This window comes from Diceros bicornis, chromosome 17, assembly GCF_020826845.1.
Source record: "Diceros bicornis minor isolate mBicDic1 chromosome 17, mDicBic1.mat.cur, whole genome shotgun sequence".
Lineage (NCBI taxonomy): Eukaryota > Metazoa > Chordata > Mammalia > Perissodactyla > Rhinocerotidae > Diceros > Diceros bicornis.
In genome coordinates, this window is record NC_080756.1 from 61,268,131 (window position 1) to 61,288,213 (window position 20,083).

The 20,083-nt window shown below is 46.2% G+C and overlaps 1 protein-coding gene across 1 annotated transcript in view; it reads left to right on the forward strand.

Moving 5' to 3' along the window:
- The window catches only part of CACNA1C (calcium voltage-gated channel subunit alpha1 C), a 638,289-nt gene that overhangs the window by 578,801 nt on the left and 39,405 nt on the right, over window positions 1-20,083 (forward strand). Inside the window, exons 31-34 of the mRNA XM_058559143.1 lie at window positions 781-813; window positions 4,274-4,402; window positions 6,620-6,685; window positions 8,245-8,336. Coding sequence (XP_058415126.1) covers window positions 781-813; window positions 4,274-4,402; window positions 6,620-6,685; window positions 8,245-8,336 — 320 coding nt within the window. The remainder of the gene's footprint in view (window positions 1-780; window positions 814-4,273; window positions 4,403-6,619; window positions 6,686-8,244; window positions 8,337-20,083) is intronic.

The window sequence follows — 20,083 nt, forward strand, 5'->3', positions numbered from 1 at the left end:
ATGGGGAGAGGGTTGCCTTGGGGTACCCACCTGCAGCCACTTTCCTTGGCTCCTCTCCCAAAACGAGCTCAGCAGTCAGAACCATGAGAACAGCTTCTCAGGGTATTAGTAATACACCCCAATTTTCAAATTTAAAAAACAGTTCCACACTCATTATTTTATGCCAGTGGCCGAGGTTCGCCACACCTGCCGACAGGTAGCTCAGCGGGACAGCCTCCCACCTGAGCCTCCATTTTGAGGACTGGCCCCTGCTGTGGAGGGGTTGAGGGCTACCTCGTTCGGTCCTCCTCAGTGATAACTAAAACTCGGTTTTCCCCTAAACCTTAGGGGCCTTCGCCCCTGAGCTCCTTGACCTAAATATGTGCAGGCAAGGTCAGGCAAGGCCTTTCTCCTCCGGTTGGCAATGCCTGGGCTAAGCTACCGTGCAAGCTCTTGAAGGTTGTCTTAGGACACGTGGCCAACTCAAAACCAAACAACCTCCATCCACGATGCCCAGAAGACCTCATTTATAATGGGTATGAATGACTGAATTTGTGGCCAAAGATGGTCCCGGGTAGGAGAATGCCATATGGGTCCTCGATAGATGTGAGACCCAGCTCTGCAGAGCCCACACTCCTGGTCATGTCCCAGGACCTGCCAGGCCGACAGTTTGCATTTCCTTCACTTGTTTCATTTGCCCTCTCCTGCGACTGTGTTGCTCCTGTGTTAGCCAAGACCTAGAATACGGGCGTCTTTGTTGGAGACTCATTACAGCTTATCTCTATCTGCCTTTCTTTAAAGCCAGCTGAACATACCCAATGCTCTCCCTTTATGGTAAGACCTCCAGATCACGCTCTCGGCTTCTGTGACCTCCTCTAACTTCCACCACTCTTACCCACCCCAACCCCCAGAGTCTCCCGGAGCCCAGCCTAGCTCCCGTTGCATGTAGCCACCGTGTCTGTCATGCGCCTTGCCTGCCTGGTCTCATGTGAGCTGTGAAGTGCTGTTTGTGTAATGGTGTTCTTTTCCCCCGTGAGCTTTCCTTTGGGTGATAATTCACTGTAATCTTGACTATCTAATGAGCCACTGGGAGAGAATTGGACCCAAGGGCCATTTCCTGTTAAACATCCTGAGAGCTCCATTGGCTAAAGTCTCTCACCTTAATCTGACCTGGGAAATTTGCACAGGGCACCTATGAGAGCCCTGGTGAGGGCATCCAGGGAAAGGAGGAGAGAGGGATGATCTAGCTAGAAGACAGAAAGGCAGGCAGTGGCTTCCAACTAATCATCACGTGGCTATAACTGCTGGCCTCCCTTGTGCTCTGCATTTATGGCCACAGTAAAAGGTTTAGCTGGGATTTGTTACTGAGAGTGTGGTTGAATTTCCAGTCAATCCAACAATGTTATCCATAAAATTTTCTAAATTCCTGAAGTTCAGTAAAATGAGGCTGTACCTCATTTTTCTGAAAGCAGAAAAACAAACTTCTTTGTTTGATTGGACCACTCCTGGTGTAGGAGTCTATGACTCACTTTGGCTAAAGTGATAGAGATGCCACTTGGTGTGACTTTGAAGTCTCCTTGGAACAGCCTCCTCCAAAGGCTGCTGTCACACATTTCCAACTGGGCCAAGTGTGAGTTTTTGAAATGATCAGTGAGTAAGTTGATTCCCTGAGCCCCTGAAGTCAGCAGAGTGGAGGCAAGATTGGGTCGGTTGGTGGTGTTTCCCAAGCAGCCTATCCCAGGCTGGTGGGAAGGCCGCCCAGGGAGAGGCTGAACGTGGGTATTCTACCCAACTTGGCAGGGACGGCCCTTGGGATCTGCTTCTTCACTGCATTGTCATTTGGTTTATAAGAGGAAATTGTTGTGTCCAAATGGAAATGTGTTTATTCTCCTTCTAGAGCATTAGGAAACAGCAGCAACTGGGGAGGGTTCTGAACCCAGAAAGGAATTCGAACTGCAAGCTTGATTTTTATTGTTTTGAACTCATCAGAGCCAGATGCCCCTGTGGCACCAACTTCTCAAACTCTTGATGCTCTCAGCTGAAGTTCCCCACTTAAGCTTGTTCTTTCTTTTTTCTCCTTTCCTGAACATGGTGGAACTGACAGCTGAAGTATAAAACCCTGAGCCTCCTCTGCATACTTCTCTGGGGGAACACAACCTCCTTTTAAGGAGACAAAATAGAATTTCTAGTAGATACCCAGGTGGTAGAAATGCAGAGATTAAGGGCATCAAAGACTTCAGAATACACAGGCAGGGTAGGGCCCAGGGGCAGGTTGAGGACCAATGCCCGTACTCCCTCCCCAGCCCCCACAGCAGCTCACCAAGCAGGCCCCCAACACCCACCAGTCTGCCCTGCCCGAGGGGAACAGGATCCCACGAGGATCTGAGGCAGCTCTGGTTTGGAAATAGAAGAAATGCTGTGACTCTTCCCCTGTCTGGAGAGTCTGAAAACTAGGAGAGACCACCCCCACCCCCCTCACTTCCGCTTGCTTTCTGTGCAGCCTTCCCAGGACGGAGCAAGGATGTGCTGACATGTAAAAGCTGCCTCTGGATTTTCCTGCCTCCCTATTGGGTCTCTCATTCTGAACAGGAGTGAGATAGGTGGCCTCTGGAGCCACCAGCCACGTCAGTGACAGTCAGCAGGCCACGGGGTTAGAACAAAGGGCCTGTGGGAGCCCTCAAGGGCTTTAGTGCTAGCAAGATTTTCAGGGGCGCAAACAAGGCATGGATATTGTCAGGGAGGATCTGAGCTGGAAATGATTAAAAATAAAGGCAGAGGCCAGGTGGCGTCAGCATCCTGGCAGGGTGAGTTGTTCCCTTTGTCTCACCCTCTAAGTTACAACTAAACAGACATCTGTTAACCACCAGAGGATTGCCTACACAAGATAAAGCAAGAGAAGTGAATTGAGAAGTGGGGAGGGCCAACACAGAATCCCAGCACCCGCCCGAGATTCCTCCTCCCTGAGGGGAGCGTGTGCCGGGCACAGGAACAGAAAGCCCGAGGGTCCGTTCTCTCCTGGTGCTGACAGGGCTGGGTGAGCTGCACTAGCTCTGGGGGACAGACAAGTGGCTCCTGGGGGTTACCCCCCCAGCTCTCTGGCCAGTGTGGGCAGGGGGAGGGTCGAGGAGGGTCAGTACATGTTGTTCTCAGGTCTGGAAGCAAGTGACAGGGCAGACTGTCCTGCCCCCTGAGCCCTGGCCAGGCACGTGCCCAAGCCCCAGGCTCCTCCAGGTCCCACAGACTGAGGCGAGCCCTCAGCCAGCAGCCCCAGCACCATCTTCCCTCCCCAGCTTGCCTTGGCCTCCATTCCTCCTGTCTTCACCTTCACCTTGTCCTTGCCCCCAGGTCTCCCCTGAGGAGGTGATCTGCCCTGAGCAGGACCCCTTGGTTCTCTCATACCGGGCCCAACTTGTCTAGAGTTCACTCCAAGTGACTCCCTCCCCTACTCACCTGCCCGTGCCCCCCACACCCCGCCGCCCCAGGGTCTCATGCAATTTCCAGAGGGTTGGGCCTCCTCGAGGCCCCAGGGCAGAGGGCAATAGACGGGGACAGCTTTAGAGCCCGAGGGAAGGGAAGGGCTGCCAACCAGACACACTCCCCGAACTAGGCAATACCCCATTCCCACCCTGCCCATAGCCATGTGGGGCAGGGGCTGTGGGAAGTAGAAGGAGGTGACACAACAGAAGTGCTGGAGTCCTGAGCAGCCAGGGCGCAAGATCCCTTCAGTGGGCAGCCCACTCCAACCCCACGAGCTCTCAGGCCACCCTGCCCACCAGTACCCCCAGTGCAATCATACCTACAGCTCAGATGGAGGCCACGACCCACCCAGCCACCTCGCAGAGAGCCAGATCCCACTCAGGATGCAGGACCCTCAGCCAGGCCAGACAGGAGGGAGGCTGGGGCCGCTTCCTCAGCACACGGTGGAGGCAGGCTGCCCCCAGGGGGCATGGATTTCAAAGCATAAGGAAGTTCCTTATGGAATCTTCTCCACCCAGGGGTTAAGAACTAGGAATGAAGGGGAAGAGGGGAAAATAGAAAAATATGGCCAGGGGCTCAGGGGCCTGGGCACAGCTTTGTTCTGCAGAGACCTCAGGGCTGGGTTGTCTACCTGAAATGTGGGCAGCTGGCCTCCCTTCTGCGGCCCAGGGGAGAGAATCTGGTGCGGCTCACCCCACCCTGGCCTGCCTCCACTCCAACCAAGGGCTGTGTTGCTCAGAGCAGGGCCCACCTCGTTCTCGCCCACCCCCCTCTGTTGCTGTGTTAACTACCACCTCCTATTGCCGATGGATTCCAGAATGCAGAGGAGAATTCCCGCATCTCCATCACCTTCTTCCGCCTCTTCCGGGTCATGCGCCTGGTCAAGCTGCTGAGCCGTGGGGAGGGCATCCGGACCCTGCTGTGGACCTTCATCAAGTCCTTCCAGGTAGCCACCTCCACCCTCAGCACGCCGCAGGAGAAGCAGCTCCCCTTCTCCTGGGGGCGGGGCTGCACAGGGGCTCCACCCCGCTTCCGCCTGGGTTTCCTGAACGGGAGGTGACACAGCACAGGAGTGAGCACCATCTAGGATTCAAGACGGGGAGTTACTCCACCGCTCACTAGCTGTGTGACAGCAGCCTCCCCTCTCTGCACCCTGCCTTCCTCACCTCTGAAATGAGACGTTTGGACTGGATTTGTGTTCTCAAAAGCATGCTCCTGGAGCCCCAGACTTCCCCAAAGTCAGGGTAGGGCAGGCTGGGAGCCAAGGGGGAGGCTGAAATGGTTCTGCTCTCTTCTCTCATTTATGTCTTTTTCGGCAAGAATTTACTTCACAAAGGGGTTTTGTGGTGGAACAAATTTGAAAAACATGGGCCTGGACAATCTGATAAGCTCTGTGGCCCCTCTCAATTCTGGCGTCGCCAGAATTGGCTGTCGCCAATTTAGAATCTGGCTGTCGCCTTCCCCTCAGTAGGCATTTCAGCAGTGTCCACTGTCCGTACCTGTTTATGGACTTAGCCAAACTCTCCAGGACAGTGGTGTCCCTCCACTTGAGGAGGGACGGCCCCTCATTAGAGCACAGGGCTGCCCAACTACAGGATTAATTCTTTCTCAGCCCTCATTTTCCGTAAGAGCAGGATAATGATTGCCTGGGGCCATCCCTGAGGAGGTTACGTAGGTTTGAAGTGAAGGAGCAGCGAAGCTTGGTTAGGTGGCCTGAATTCCTTGAAGATGCGTGCCGCAGGGACCCCGCATGTCCATCTTCCCTGGCCTGACACTGAAGGCAGCGTCTCCCCTCCCATGGAAGCATGGTCTCAGGCTTCCCAGGACAGGGAGAGTCACCAGCACTGAAGAGCTCCTTGCACATCCCCTGCCCTGGCCAGTCTGGGCCCAGGGATGGGGCATGGAGTATGTTCGTGGTCCAAATGTGCTGGTAACTGAAGTTGCAGCCAGAGGAAGGGTACTCTGCTGTCAGGAGCCTGTCTTGCTTTAGAATCCCATCCCAAAGGCACACATACCCCTCCAGGCAGCCTCTTGCCCTGGGACTCATCACCTGACGCCCTTGACTGAACCAGCAAGTGACGGCCCCAGCCTGGCTGCACTCTGCATAGCCGGTCCTCTGCCCACCAGGCCCAGGCTGACTTCCCACTTAATGATGAGCTGCGCCCCGCCTCCCACCACCTCCACCCCACCCCGTGCCTTGCTCAATCCCTGGGAATCTGAGGGTTCTGGTGGGAGCAGGACTGGGGGCCGACATTCACCCCACAGCTGTGAATGACTATACAGGCCCCCAACATTTCCCTGGGCTGGGAAGAGGCCACAGACCTGGGAGACGGGTGAGGAGCAGGACTTGAGGGAGGAGCCTGCGCTCCAACCAGATAGGAAGAGCACCCGTGTGGTCTCACAGTGCCATCTAGCGGTGTGCGGGCACCTGGCACAGCGTTCCCCAGGCACCCACGTGCGGCTCTCCTGATTCCATGCCTGGCGCTGAGCCCCACTAGGCCTCTCCCCAGAGAAGCGGCCAGGGCTCGGAAAAATTAAGTTGTCTGAGCTGCCGGCAGATACTATATTTAGTGAATAAAATGTATGGGACCCACTATGTGCAAACATTGCACTGGCGTTTTGTAAGCCTTACACCACGTGAAGCACCCCTCACACTGTAACCCTTCCTCTGCAGCCTGCCTTCTCAGAACACCGCGCTGCTTCTCAGGTCATTAAAACCCAGGTAAAACGATGGGGGCCGGCCCGGTGGCACAGCGGCTAAGTGCACGCGGTCCGCTTCAGCGGCCTGGGGTTCGCAGGTCCGGATCCAGGGCGCACACGACGCACCGCTTGTCAAGCAATGCTGTGGCGCGTCCCCTATAAAGCAGAGGAAGATGGGCACGGATGTTAGCTCAGGGCCAGTCTTCCTCAGCAAAAAGAAGAGAATTGGCATCAGATGTTAGCTCAGGGCTAATCTTCCTCACAAAAAAAAAAAAAAGGTAAAATGAGAGGTCAGTGCCATTGCTCAGGCCCTCCCGCCGGTGCCCAGAACTTCTGTGGGGCTCTTGGAAATGCCCCCAAGGCAGGCAGCAGCTGGTGGCTGCAGAGACAAGCACCCCCTCGGAAGGGATCAGCCAGCCCATCCCTCTGCTGGCCTCACGGCCCACCCTGTGCTTCCTTCCAGGCCCTGCCCTATGTGGCGCTTCTGATAGTGATGCTGTTCTTCATCTATGCCGTGATTGGCATGCAGGTAGGACGGCTCGCCCGCTGCTCGACTCCTCTGCCTCCTGCTATCTCGTCCCGGTTCCCAGCCTCACGTTCCCTGATGCCCTCCTCCTTCTCACCTCCCTCTTGCTGCTGACTATCCCTTTCCCTCCTCTTGCACCGTGTGAAGCTGAAAAGGTCACAGTAATTGGAACTTCCCCCCAAATGGTATCCTGCAAGTGTCAGGGTGAATGGCCAGGTGCAGGACACAGGGCTCGGACAGCTGGTCTCCCCGTTGCCCCAGGCCTGCTCTGCTCTCAGTAGGGAAGACCATCCCAAACTACACAGTGGGTCTCAGGATAGAGGGGCCCCTTCTCAGGAAATAGCAGGAAGGATGTCCCAGACAGCATCCCTCCCTTTGTCCAGGTCTGATGGGCCTGAGAACTAACCCCCAACACAGTGTCATCCAGGAGAAGCTGACTGAGAGGGAGGGTGAGAGGAAGGTAGGAGGCAGGTGGGCTGGCTCTCCCATCAAGCAGGCAGCAGTTTCTGGGCCCCCTTACAGTGCCCACGGCACCATCTCCTGCCCCAGTCCCAGAGTTCTCTGGCCTCCTTCCAGGGTTCTGGCAGGACGCCCCAGCCCAGCACCCACACCATCCAGGAGCTTTGCTTCAGCAGCTCCTTGAGCAAAAGTCCGCTACTTGCCCGTTGCAGAAAGACCCTGGGGTTCATAGGCCAAAAGCTTTTGAGGTGAAAAGAGCTACCTTGCCACCTGATCAAGGGTGGCGGTTTCTAAGATAAGCATCGCTTTAAAAGCCCAGAGGAAAAAAAAAAAGGAGGCCTCTGATTTTAAGGATGAGTTAAGCTTTCCCAAGCTCCAGATCACTTCTTCCATGTCACTCCAAATGCAAGAACTACATTTGGAAGAGGGCTTGGGCATGCAGAGCTGACACGGCAGAGAAAAGAAGGCCAGAGGAATGCGCTCTAGGATCTAATGGTGGCTATAGTTCATAATACAGTATTGTACACGGGAAAGTTGCGAGAGTAGGTCTTAAGCATTCTCACCACACAAAAGGAAGTTAACTGTATTGACTATGTGAGGTGATGGATGTGTTAATTTTCTTGATCTTGGTAGTGATTCTACAATGTACATGTACATCAAATCATTACCACGTCGTACATTTTAAATATATACAATTATATTTGTTAATTATTCCTCAGTAAAGTTTTTTTTTAAAGAGAAAAGAAAAATATTCTCAAGAATCTGCAGCCAAAAATAAAGAAGGCCAGGGAGCCCTCTGTCCCCACGCAGAAGCAGGTCCTGTTCTCAGCATTCACCTGCTCTCAGCCCAGCTCCCTGGGCCACAGGGACCTCTCCTGAGGGCTCGTGGGCACTTCTCTTCTTAACTTGCCCAGTGTAGGGGACTGGGATCAGGGGCTGGACAGGGCAGCAGTGCCTGCCACCATGAGGCCTGGCCAGGCTGCATCAGGGGACTCTTTCAGCTTATGGGCCAGCCTGTCCCAGGGTCAGCAGTGGCCCCTGAAGAGACCATTGAATGCTGGGTGGGTATGGCTCACTGAATCCGTCTCCTCTCCCCCTGCTAGGTGTTTGGGAAAATTGCCCTGAATGACACCACAGAGATCAACCGCAACAACAACTTTCAGACCTTCCCCCAAGCTGTGCTGCTCCTCTTCAGGTGGGTCTCTGAGACAGCCCTGCATGGTGCAGCCTGACGTCTGCACATAGAATGACAGGGCTGTCTTTGTGAGGGAGTGGGCAGGGAGAGAACTGGTGCTGGATCTCCGACTGGGAAGTGTCGTTTCATTGTTATTCATAATAACTTTCCATCGAGCAGCCCACTAGTCGCTAGGAGCCCACTAGGCACACCTGCTGGTAACCGCCCAAAGCCACTGGGGATCAAAAGTGAAAGACTGAAAGCACGCTAGTTTGGAAGCTGAACAGGCTCGAAGCCAAGCCTGTGACACGCTGGCTTTGTGACCTTGAGCAAGACATCGGCCGTCTGTGAGCCTCAGTTTCCTCATAAACAAGTATAGGTGCCAGTGTCAATGTTCCGTGCTGTGTTGGGTGGCCATGTCCATGTGCACTTAGTTTCCTCCTCGTTTAAGCCAGCCACGAGCCTTCACCCTTCTTGGAAGGCCACCGCCTCAGGCAGAGCTGGGGAGGGGGGTGTTTCTCATGCCTCCCCTGAGTGAGTGCCTGCTTCTCCTTCTTCTTCTGGCTCCTCACGACCTTGGGGTCTGCCCTCTCGGTGCCTCTCACCTTCCTGCTCATCACAACCTGGAACTCTAGGACCCCCATCTAGTCCAAGGTTCGTGGATGAGAACTATCTACCCTGTCCCTGGACGAGATGATTTCTGCAGCCCATCCTAGCTCATGTATTCTACATACTATGGCACCGGGAGAGGCAGTGAGCCCTGGGCCGTTCCCTGGGGTCCCTTTCCGGAAGATCCAGGGATGCTCGCACTTTCACCCTGTTCTATAGAATCCTTTCCCCATACCCAAGCCCAAGTATCGTTATTGCTCAAAATGTATTAAATCAACATGACAGGCCCCCTAAACATCAGTCTGATATCACCACCCCCCGCAGGCTGCAGGCTGTCAGAACACAAGGGTCAATGTGAACCGTAATTTACAACCACACTTAAGCTGTGCCACATTTACGTATGAGAGTTGGACACAGATACCAGGCTGAGCACACGGGTCTATCTCACCTCTTTTCCTAAAGTCCTTGCTTACAGAAGATATTTTTTAAAAGAATAAACTCATAACAGTATAGAAAGAGAAAAAAACATGAAAGAGTGCTGTTGGTGAACAAGATATGTTGAGGAATTCCTAAATGGAAGAAAGCAGATGGGATTCAATTGACAAAGGAACAAGATCTGACAAAAACACCTCCCCAAACAGGATGAGGACTCTGGGGAAGTGAGAGCAGTCCCAGGGCTTCTCCAAGCTCAGGTCACGGGAACAGAGCACAGGAGAGACCGGTTCCTCAGGGACTTGCACTTGGAGAGTACTTGAGAATGCTCAGAGCCGAAAGCAGTGGCACTTGACATTGCAGCCCTAGACTCTGGGGTCTGAGAGGGAGAGCAGGGCCCCCCAGGAAAACCCACCCTTGAAGAGAAGCTACCTGCCGCCATACCTGGCAGCACCTCTTCTTTCTTCCATGATCCCCAGAGAGGTGCCTGTAAGGGGAACTCGATCCACGGAGAGGTGAACGGCACTTCCGGTCACCAAGAATAGTGGACAGTAATCCCCGAGTATCAAGAGAGAAAGGCACCACACTCAGCTGACAGATGAATGAAAACATGAGGAGGAAAATGAATAAATAAAGCTAAAAGATTTGAAAATAAATATAATTCATATCTTTAGAGAGATTACAGAACATATCACATCTGTTAAATTAAGAAGGAAGAGGAGGAGAAGAAGTCGTTATTCATGGAAAAAATTAAAGAGAGAACTCAGAAAAAATACAATTATTGAAATATTAAAACTGGACACAGCTGAAGAATGAATGAATGAGCTGAAAAATCAAGCCAAGGATTCTCTCCATATACAGACAAAAGGACAAAGAGATTGAAAATATAAAAATGAAAGTTGATACATGGAGGATAGAGCCTGAAAATCCCATCTGTCTACTACAAATTCAGACAAAAAGAACAGAAGGAATGTAGAGAATGAAATAAAGGAATGACCAAAGAAAATTTCAAATAAAGATATGAGCCTTCAGATTGTCCTGCTAAGTGCAGAACAGGTAAATCAAAAAGACCCTTAACTAGACACGTTATGATGAAGTTTTAGAATACCAAGGATAAAGAAAATATCCCAAAAGCTTCCAAAGAGGAAAAAGTGAATTACCTTCAAAACTATCAGTTGTCATTAGACTTCTCATCAGCAAAAGTGCATACTTGAAGACAAAGAAATAATATATTCAATATTATAAGGAAAATGTATTTTTGAACCTACTCTCCTATAATGCAGCCTAATCAGCATTCAAGTAACATAGCAAAATAAAGTCATTTCCAGAAGTGTAAGAACCCACAAATTTACTCCCCCACATAAACTTTCTCTGAAACAATTACTCAAGGATGTGCTTCCACAGAATGAAAAATGAATCTAAGAAATAGAATGAGCAGAGTAATGATAAAAGTAAAGAAATTGTGGGACTGGCCTCATAGCCGAGTGGTTAAGTTCGGCATGCTCCACTCCAGTGGCCCAAGTTCAGTTCCTGGGCACAGACCTACACCACTCATCAGTGGCCATGCTGTGGCTGCGACCCATATACAAAATAGAGGAAGGTTGGTACAGATGTTAGCTCAGGGTGAAGCTTCCTCAGCAAAAAAAAAAGTAAAGAAGTTGTAAAGTTTATAGTTATGTCTTGTAATCAAAGAAATTATAAAGCTTATATTAAGTCTAAATAATTGTTAAGGGAAAATGTCCAAAACCTTAATAGCAATTTGGAAGTGAAATCCCATATTGTCTGAACAAGGTATGAAGAATGAGAAACATGAAAGTATACTAAGATTCTTCTCTTGTTTGGGGAGAGGAGATGGATACTGTCCGACTCAATACATAGCGGGGAAAAGTATGTATAAATAGATGTGTTAAATATTTAACAGTTAATCGTTAGAAAAATAGAAATGAAATATGTATATTCCAAACCACTAGAGGGAAAAAATGGACAAAGAAAACCTTAGCAACTCAACAAAAGGAAGGAAAAGCAGAAGTATAAATAAATTAATTAACTGATTAATCAACTTAAAAAACATGAAAATTAGAACATATAAAATAAGATGGCGGGAATAAAAACAGAGATATTAATAATCACTAAAAGTTAAACTTCTCTATTAAAAGATACTCTAATGTTGCTTTAAGAAATCTAGCTATAGGGCCGGCCCTGTGGCTTAGCGGTTAAGTGCGCGCGCTCCACTGCTGGCGGCCCGGGTTCGGATCCCGGGCGTGCACCGACGCGCTGCTTCTCTGGCCATGCTGAGGCCGCGTCCCACATACAGCAACTAGAAGGATGTGCAGCTATGACATACAACTATCTACTGGGGCTTTAAGGGGAAAAAAAAATAAATAAATAAAATCTTTAAAAAAAAAAAAAAAAGAAATCTAGCTATAGCCTTTTTGTAATATACAGAGTAAAATAAAATGACCTAAAGAGGAAGAAAATAGAGGAATGGAAAAGAAATACCAGACAATGATTACCAAAAAAAAAGTAGGTGTAGCAATAGCAATATCAGAAGAAATAAAATTCCAGGTGAAGGGCATTAAACAACACAAAGAGGGATATTTGATATTGATAAAAGGTATACATGAACCTAACAATATAGTTTGGAAATATATTAATCAGACACTGATAGAACTATAAGGAGAAGATGAAAACACACACACACACAGAGGGAGACTCTGATACAGCATGTAGAAAATGACAGGTCAAATAGAACAAAATAGAAGAAAGAGTAAGGAACATCTAAATAAGTCAATTAACAAACTTAATCTAATAAATTTGTACTTGATAAATGGCAAAAAAAAAAAAAAACATTATTTTTTAAGTACCCAGAAACATTCACAAAAATTAGCCAAGATTTAAATCACAAAGAAGAACTCAATAAATTCTAAAACTTCTCTGAATTCAATACAGCAGAATTAAAAATTAACCATAAAATTAGTAGCCCCTCCAAAATCTATTCACTTAAATTTTTTTTTAAGAGGAAACTTTCTCTTTTTGCAGGGAAAGATTCGCCCTGAGCTAACATCTGTTGCCAATCTTCCTCTTTTGTTTTTTCCTCCCCAAAGCCCCAGTGCATGGTTGTATATCTTAGTTGTAGGTCCTTGCAGTTCCTCTATGTGAGCCACCACCACAGCATGGCAACTGACAGATGGGTGTGTGGTTCCACAGCCAGGAACAGAACGCGAGCTGCCAAAGCAGTGAGAACACCAAACTTTAACCTCTAGACCATCAGGACTGGCTCTATTCACTTAAATTTTTTGAGTCATGGGCTGGCCCCATGGCATAGTGGTTAAGTGTATGCACTCCGCTGCTGGCAGCCCAGGTTCAGATCCCAGGCGCGCACCAAGGCACTGCTTGTCAGGCCATGCTGTGGCGGCGTCCCATATAAAGTAGAGGAAGATGGGCACAAATGTTAGCCCAGGGCCAGTCTTCCTCAGCAAAAAGAGGAGGATTGGCATGGATGTTAGCTCAGGGCTGATCTTCCTCACAAAAAAAAAAATTTTGAGTCACTATTCTAAGTAACTCAGAGCTGAAGCTACAAACTGCTTTGTAGAGAGAGTGAGAGCACATCTTAAATTTATGAAATGCACCAATAAATACCAAAGGAAAATTCAGAATCTAAATTCAACTTATTTTTTAAAGTTTACAATAAATAAACAGATAGAAAAAGAATAGCAAAATAACTCCAAAGTATGAAGGACTGCATTTATTAAAATAAAAGCAGAAATTAATACAATATAAAACAAAAATATTTTTTATCAGTAAACCCTAAAACTGATTCTTTGAAAAGACGAATGAACAAACAAATTAGATCAAATCCAAATTTTAAAAAAAGACACAACAACATCAGGAATAAGAAAAGCAGCCTAATTACAGATGTGGAAATGATTTTTATAATGATAAGAGAATACTATGAATAAATTCATATCTGAATATCTAGATGAAGTGGATGCTTTTATATAGGAAAATATAAATCACCAAAATTATCTTAAGAAGAATTTTTTTTTAATTAAGCACAATAGAAATTTAAAAGGTAAAATTTTAGTCCTTGACAAGGCCCAAGATCCAGTATTTTTATGTGTGAGGTCTGCCAAAATATCAAAGAATAAATTATTCCTATGTTAAATTATCTTTCCAGGAATAGAAAGGGGTAGAAAACCTCACCTGTCATTCCATAAGACTAACATAAGGCTAATACCAATAAGAAAAGGGAAAAAAGCAAGTATAAATATGAAAATGTATAGACATAACTGTTATTGTTGGCAAACAACAGGCTAATATAAGTGGAAAATCCAAGCAAATCAACTCAAAATCCTGTATAACAATTAATAATATCAGTAAGGTGGAAGATTAACAAAGAAAAACAATCACTTTCCTGTGCTGGTAATGCATCAGTCTGGTCAGTCTGCTGTAACAAAATACCATATACTGGGTGGCTTGAACAACTGACATTCCTTTCTCACACTTTTGGAGACTGGAAGTCCAAGATCAAGGTCCTGGCCAATTTGTTTCCTGATGAGAGCCCTCTTGCTGGCCTACAGACAGCTGCCTTCTTGCTGCATCCTCACATGGTGGAGAGAGAGCTCTACTCTCTCTTCCTGTTTTTATAAAGATGCTAATCTCATCATGGGGTCCCCAGCCTCATGAACTGATCTAAACCTAATTACCTTGTAAGGCCCAGCTGCAAATACTATCACACTGAGGTTAAGGGTTTCAATATGTGAATTCTAGGGGGACACAATCATTCAGTTCATAACAGTAGTAACTAATCAGTAACTATAATAGACAAGATCATATGCTATCACTTTTTCTAGTCAACATTATACTGCAAGTTTTATCCAATGCAATAAGATAAGAAAAATAAATCAAAGGTTAAGAATTGGAGAAGAAGAAACAAAATTAAACACCAAAAAAAATTGATTGCCAAACTCAACAACAACCAACAAACAACCCTAAATTTAATTAAGAGGGTGAAAGACCTGTACTCTGAAAACTATAAAACATTCTTGAAAGAAATTGAAGATGACACAAAGAAATGGAAAGATATTGCGTGCTCATGGATTGGAAGAATTAACATAGTTAAAATGTCCATACTACCTAAAGCAATCTACAGGTTCAAAGCAATCCTTATTAAAGTTCCAACGACATTTTTCACAAAAATAGAACAAAGAATCCTAAAAGTTTTATGGAGCAACAAAAGACCCCAAATAGCCAAAGCAATCCAGAGAAAAAAGAAGAAAGCTGGAGGCATCACAATCCCTGATCTCAAAGTATACTACAAAGCTACAGTAATCAAAACAGCATGGTGGTGAGAGAGGAGTCAAGATGGCGGCGTAAGCAGACTCGGAACTCACCTCCTCCCGTGGACACAGCCAATTTACAACTACTCGTGGAAAAATTACCCCTGAGACAGAACTGAAAACTGGATGAGAGGAACTCCTGCAACAACGGACAATCCTAACTGAGGTGGAAGAGGCAGAGACTCCCTTCCGGAGAGGAAAAATGCCGCCTTCACAAGCCGCCAGCTTCACGGCCTCCGGGAGCAGCTCACAGGTACGCAGCCTCCCTGGAGGCGCGGGGCCCTGAGCCGGGGAGCGCCCCCGCTGTGGAAATTTTGTGGACCCAGCACAATCGAGACCAGCGGCATAATATCTGACTGTGCCTGCTACTAAAACACTGGGGAGCACCCCCAGAAAACCCGGTTCACAAAGAAACTAAAACTGGCTCTTAAAGGGCCCACGCGCAAACTCACCCATTTCAGGAAGCACCCTAAAGTCACCAGAAAGAAAGGTGTACAGTGCTTTGGTGACAAGAGACTCACCTAATAGGCCCTGAGTGCATCTCAGTGAGGGGTGAGACCTCTCCAGGGACTGGGACATTGGCGGCAGCCATTGTTGTGGCCTGGTGTGGGCGTGCTGACACAGACACCATTGGAGTTCTCCCTGAGGCCTGCTAGCCCAGGGTCTGCCCCACCCGCTAGAGCACCGATCTAATCCAGCTCAGCCAGGACAGGCAGCCCACCCTAGAGACTGGCCCCACCCAACAACAAGCCCTCAGGCAACTTGTGGGCCTGCATAGATTGGTGACTGGATTCTCTGCAGCCTGGCAACTGAGCCGACTTGAGCGGGGCAGGGTGTGCACAAGGAGCAGGTGGAGAGTGTGGGGCGGTGGCGGAGTGTGTGGGGCTCCCGCCATGGAGAGACTGGGTCCTCTTGGGGAGGTCAGGGCACTCACACGGGGCAGGACTGTGTTGACTGTGTGTGTGGACCTGTGGGCAGCAGGGCTTCTCAGCCGCAGAAGACTTGTACTTCTCAAAGACCCACATAGGAGGTTTGCTCCATCTTCCAAAACCTGAAACAATTGGGTGCTCCTGTGCCTGAGGCCAGCCCCACCCAGCTGCAATCCTCAGAGAGCTGACAAGAGACCTAATAGGCTAGAGGCTTATAGCAATTGTAAGGCCCTGAGCCTAACAACCTGCCACACTGGGGGCCTACTCACTTAAAAGAAATACTGCAACACAAATGTGGTATTAGAACTTGCAGCCAACTGTGCTGGGGATCCCCACACCTGATAAAGAGACTGAAGGGCCCACAACAACTGCAAGCAGCTGAGCATTACAACAGCTGGCCAGGAGCATAACTCAGCCTCCCTGGGCACCTACAGGGAGAGCAAACAGGCCACAGCAGAAGGATACACGTAGCCCACATAGGAGTCACCCCTGGAACATTGAGAACTGAGGGAAGCACACTGGAAGCCTCCTAAGCCATCACTTACATAAGGTCACCTATCCAAGAGCAGGAGACGTAGCTGACCTACCTAATACGTAGACACAAGCACAGGGAAAGAGGCAAAATGAAGAGGCAAAAGAATACATTCCAAGTAAGGGAACAGGACAAAACCTCAGAAAAGGAACTAAGTGAAACAGAAATGAGCAACCTACCTGACAGAGAGTTCAAACTAAGAGTGTTAAGGATGCTCACTGATCTGGGGAGAAGAATAGATGAACTCAGTGAGAATGTCAACAAAGAAATGGAAGATATAAAAAAGAACCAATCAGAAATGAAGAATACAATACTGGAAATGAAAAATTCATTAGAGGGACTCAAAAGCAGAGTAGAGGATACAGAAGAACGGATCTGTGAGCTGGACAAAAGACTAGAAGAAATTACCCAAGGTGAACAGGTAAAAGAGAAAAGAATTAAAAAGACTGAGGACAGTCTAAGGGACCTCTGGGACAACATCAAGCGCACTAACATCCGTGTTATAGGTGTCCCGGAAGGAGAAGAGCGAGACAAGGGGTCAGAGAATCTATTTCAAGAAATAATAGATGAAAACTTATCTAACCTAAGGAAGGAAACAGACATCCAGGTACAGGAAGCACAGAGAGCCCCAAACAAGATAAACCCAAAGAGGCCCACACCAAGACACATCATAATCAAAATGTCCAGAATTAAAGATAAAGAGAGAATCCTAAAAGCTGCAAGAGAATGTCAAGTTACGTACAAAGGAAACCCCATAAGGCTATCAGCTGACTTCTCTGCAGAAACCTTACAGGCTAGAAGAGAATGGCACAATATATTTAAAGTGCTAAAAGGAAAAAACTTACAGCCAAGAATACTCTACCCAGCAAGGTTATCATTCAAAATGGAAGGAGAGATCAAAATTTTCCCAGATAAGCAAAAATTAAAGGAGTTTGTCACCAAGAAACCAGTGCTACAAGAAATGTTAAAGGGATTGATTTAAGGGGAAAAGAAAAGACCACAAATAGGAAAAATTATCAATTTCCATGATTAGAGCGTAATGGATACAAATGCACAACAAAGAGGTTAGATATGATATCAAAAACATGAGGGAGGAGGGGAGTTAAAGAGTACAGCTTTCAGACAGAGGTCAAACTAAAGTGACCATCAATTCTGTATAGAAGAAGAAAGGAACAGAGAAGGACTACTAAAACACTGAGAAAAAAAAAAAAGTTAAAAAATGGCAGTAAGTACATACTTATCAATAGCTACTTTAAACATCAATGGACTAAATGCTCCAATTAAAAGGCATAGGGTGGCTGACTGGATAAAAAAACAAGACCCATATATATGCTGCATACAAGAGACACACTTCAGACCTAAAGACACTCACAAACTGAAAGTGAAGGGATGGAAAAAGATACTCCACGCAAATGGCAATGAAAAGAAAGCTGGGGTAGCAGTACTCATATCAGACAAAATAGACTTTAAAACAAAAACTGTAAAAAGAGACAAAGAAGGGCATTACATAATGATCAAGGGAACAATCCAACAAGAGGATATAACACTTGTAAATATCTACGCACCCAATGTAGGTGCACCTAAATATATAAAGCAATTATTAACAGACATAAAAACAGAAATAGACAGTAACACAATAATAGTAGGGGACTTTAACACTCCACTTACACCAACGGATAGATCATCCAAACAGAAGATCAATAAGGAAACATTGGCCTTAAATGACACACTACAACAGATGGACCTAGTAGATATATACAGAGCATTCCATCCAAAAACCGAAGAATACACGTTCATTTCAAAGGCACATGGAACATTCTCCAGGATTGATCACATATTAGGCCACAAAACAAGTCTCTATAAATTTAAGAAGATTGAAATAATACCAAGCATCTTTTCTGACCACAATGGTATGAAACTAGAAATCAACTATAGGAAGAAAATCAGAAAAGCCACAAATACGTGGAGATTAAACAAAATGCTACTGAACAACAACTGGGTTAATGAAGAAATCAAAGAAGAAATCAAAAAATACCTGGAGACAAATGAAAATGAAAATACAACATGCCAGAATTTATGGGATACAGCAAAAGCAGTTCTAAGAGGGAAGTTTATAGCGATACAGGCCTATCTCAACAAACAAGAAAAATCTCAAATAAACAATCTAACAATGCACCTGAAGGAACTGGAAAAAGAAGAACAAACAAAGCCTAAAATCAGTAGAAGAAGGGAAATAATAAAAATCAGAGCAGAAATAAATGAAATAGAGACCAAAAGAACAATAGAAAAAATTAATAAAACCAAGAGCTGGTTCTTTGAAAAGATCAACAAAATTGACAAACCTTTAGCTAGACTCACCAAGAAAAAAAGAGAGAAGGCACAAATAAGTAAAATCAGAAATGAAAGAGGAGAGGTTACAACAGACACCTCAGAAATACAAAAGATTATAAGAGAATACTATGAAAAGCTATATGCCAACCAATTCGACAATCTGGAAGAAATGGATAAATTCTTAGAATCATACAACCTTCCAAAACTGGATCAAGAAGAAGTAGAGAATTTGAATAGACCAATCACCAGTAAGGAGATCGAAACAGTAATCACAAACCTCCCCAAAAATAAAAGTCCAGGACCAGATGGCTTCCTGGTGAATTCTACCAAACATTCAAAGAAGGCTTAATACCTATCCTTCTCAAACTCTTCCAAAAAATTGAGGAGGGGGGGAAGCTCCCTAACTCATTCTACGAAGCTGACATTACCCTGATACCAAAACCAGACAAGGACAACACAAAAAAAGAAAATTACAGGCCAATATCAGTGATGAACATCGATGCAAAAATCCTCAATAAAATGCTAGCAAATCGCATACAACAATACTTTAAAAAGATTATACAACATGATCAAGTGGGATTTATTCCAGGGATGCAGGGATGGTTTAACATTCACAAATCAATCAACGTAATACACCACATTAATAAAATGAAGAATAAAAATCACATGATCATCTCAATAGATGCAGAGAAAGCATTTGACAAGATACAGCATCCATTTATGATAAAATCTCTGAATAAAATGGGTATAGAAGGAAAGTACCTCAACATAATAAAGACCATATATGACAAACCCACAGCTAATATCATCCTCAATGGTGAAAAACTGAAAGCCATCCCTCTAAGAACAGGAACCAGACAAGGATGCCCACTGTCACCACTCCTATTTAACATAGTACTGGAAGTCCTAGCCAGAGCAATCAGGCAAGAGAAAGAAATAAAAGGGATCCAAATTGGAAAGGAAGAAGTGAAACTGTCACTATTTGCAGATGACATGATTTTACATATAGAAAACCCTAAAGAATCCACCAGAAAACTTTTAGAAGTAATAAACGAATATGGTAAAGTTGCAGGATACAAAATCAACATACAAAAATCAGTTGCATTTCTGTACACTAACAACGAAGTAGCAGAAAGAGAAATTAAGAATACCATCCCATTTACAATTGCAACAAAAAGAATAAAATACCTAGGAATAAACTTAACCAAAGAGGTGAAAGATCTGTACACCGAAAACTATAAAACATTTCTGAAAGAAATTGAAGAAGACACAAAGAAATGGAAAGATATTCCGTGCTCTTGGATTGGAAGAATTAACATAGTTAAGATGTCCATACTTCCTAAAGCCATCTATAGATTCAATGCAATCCCTATCAAAGTTCCAACAACATTTTTCACAGAAATAGAACAAAGAATCCTAAAATTTATATGGAACAACAAAAGACCCCGAATAGCTAAAGGAATCCTGAGAAAAAAGAACAAAGCTGGAGGTATCACACTCCCTGATTTCAAAATATACTACAAAGCTGTAGTAACCAAAACAACATGGTACTGGCACAAAAACAGACACACAGATCAATGGAATAGAATCGAAAGC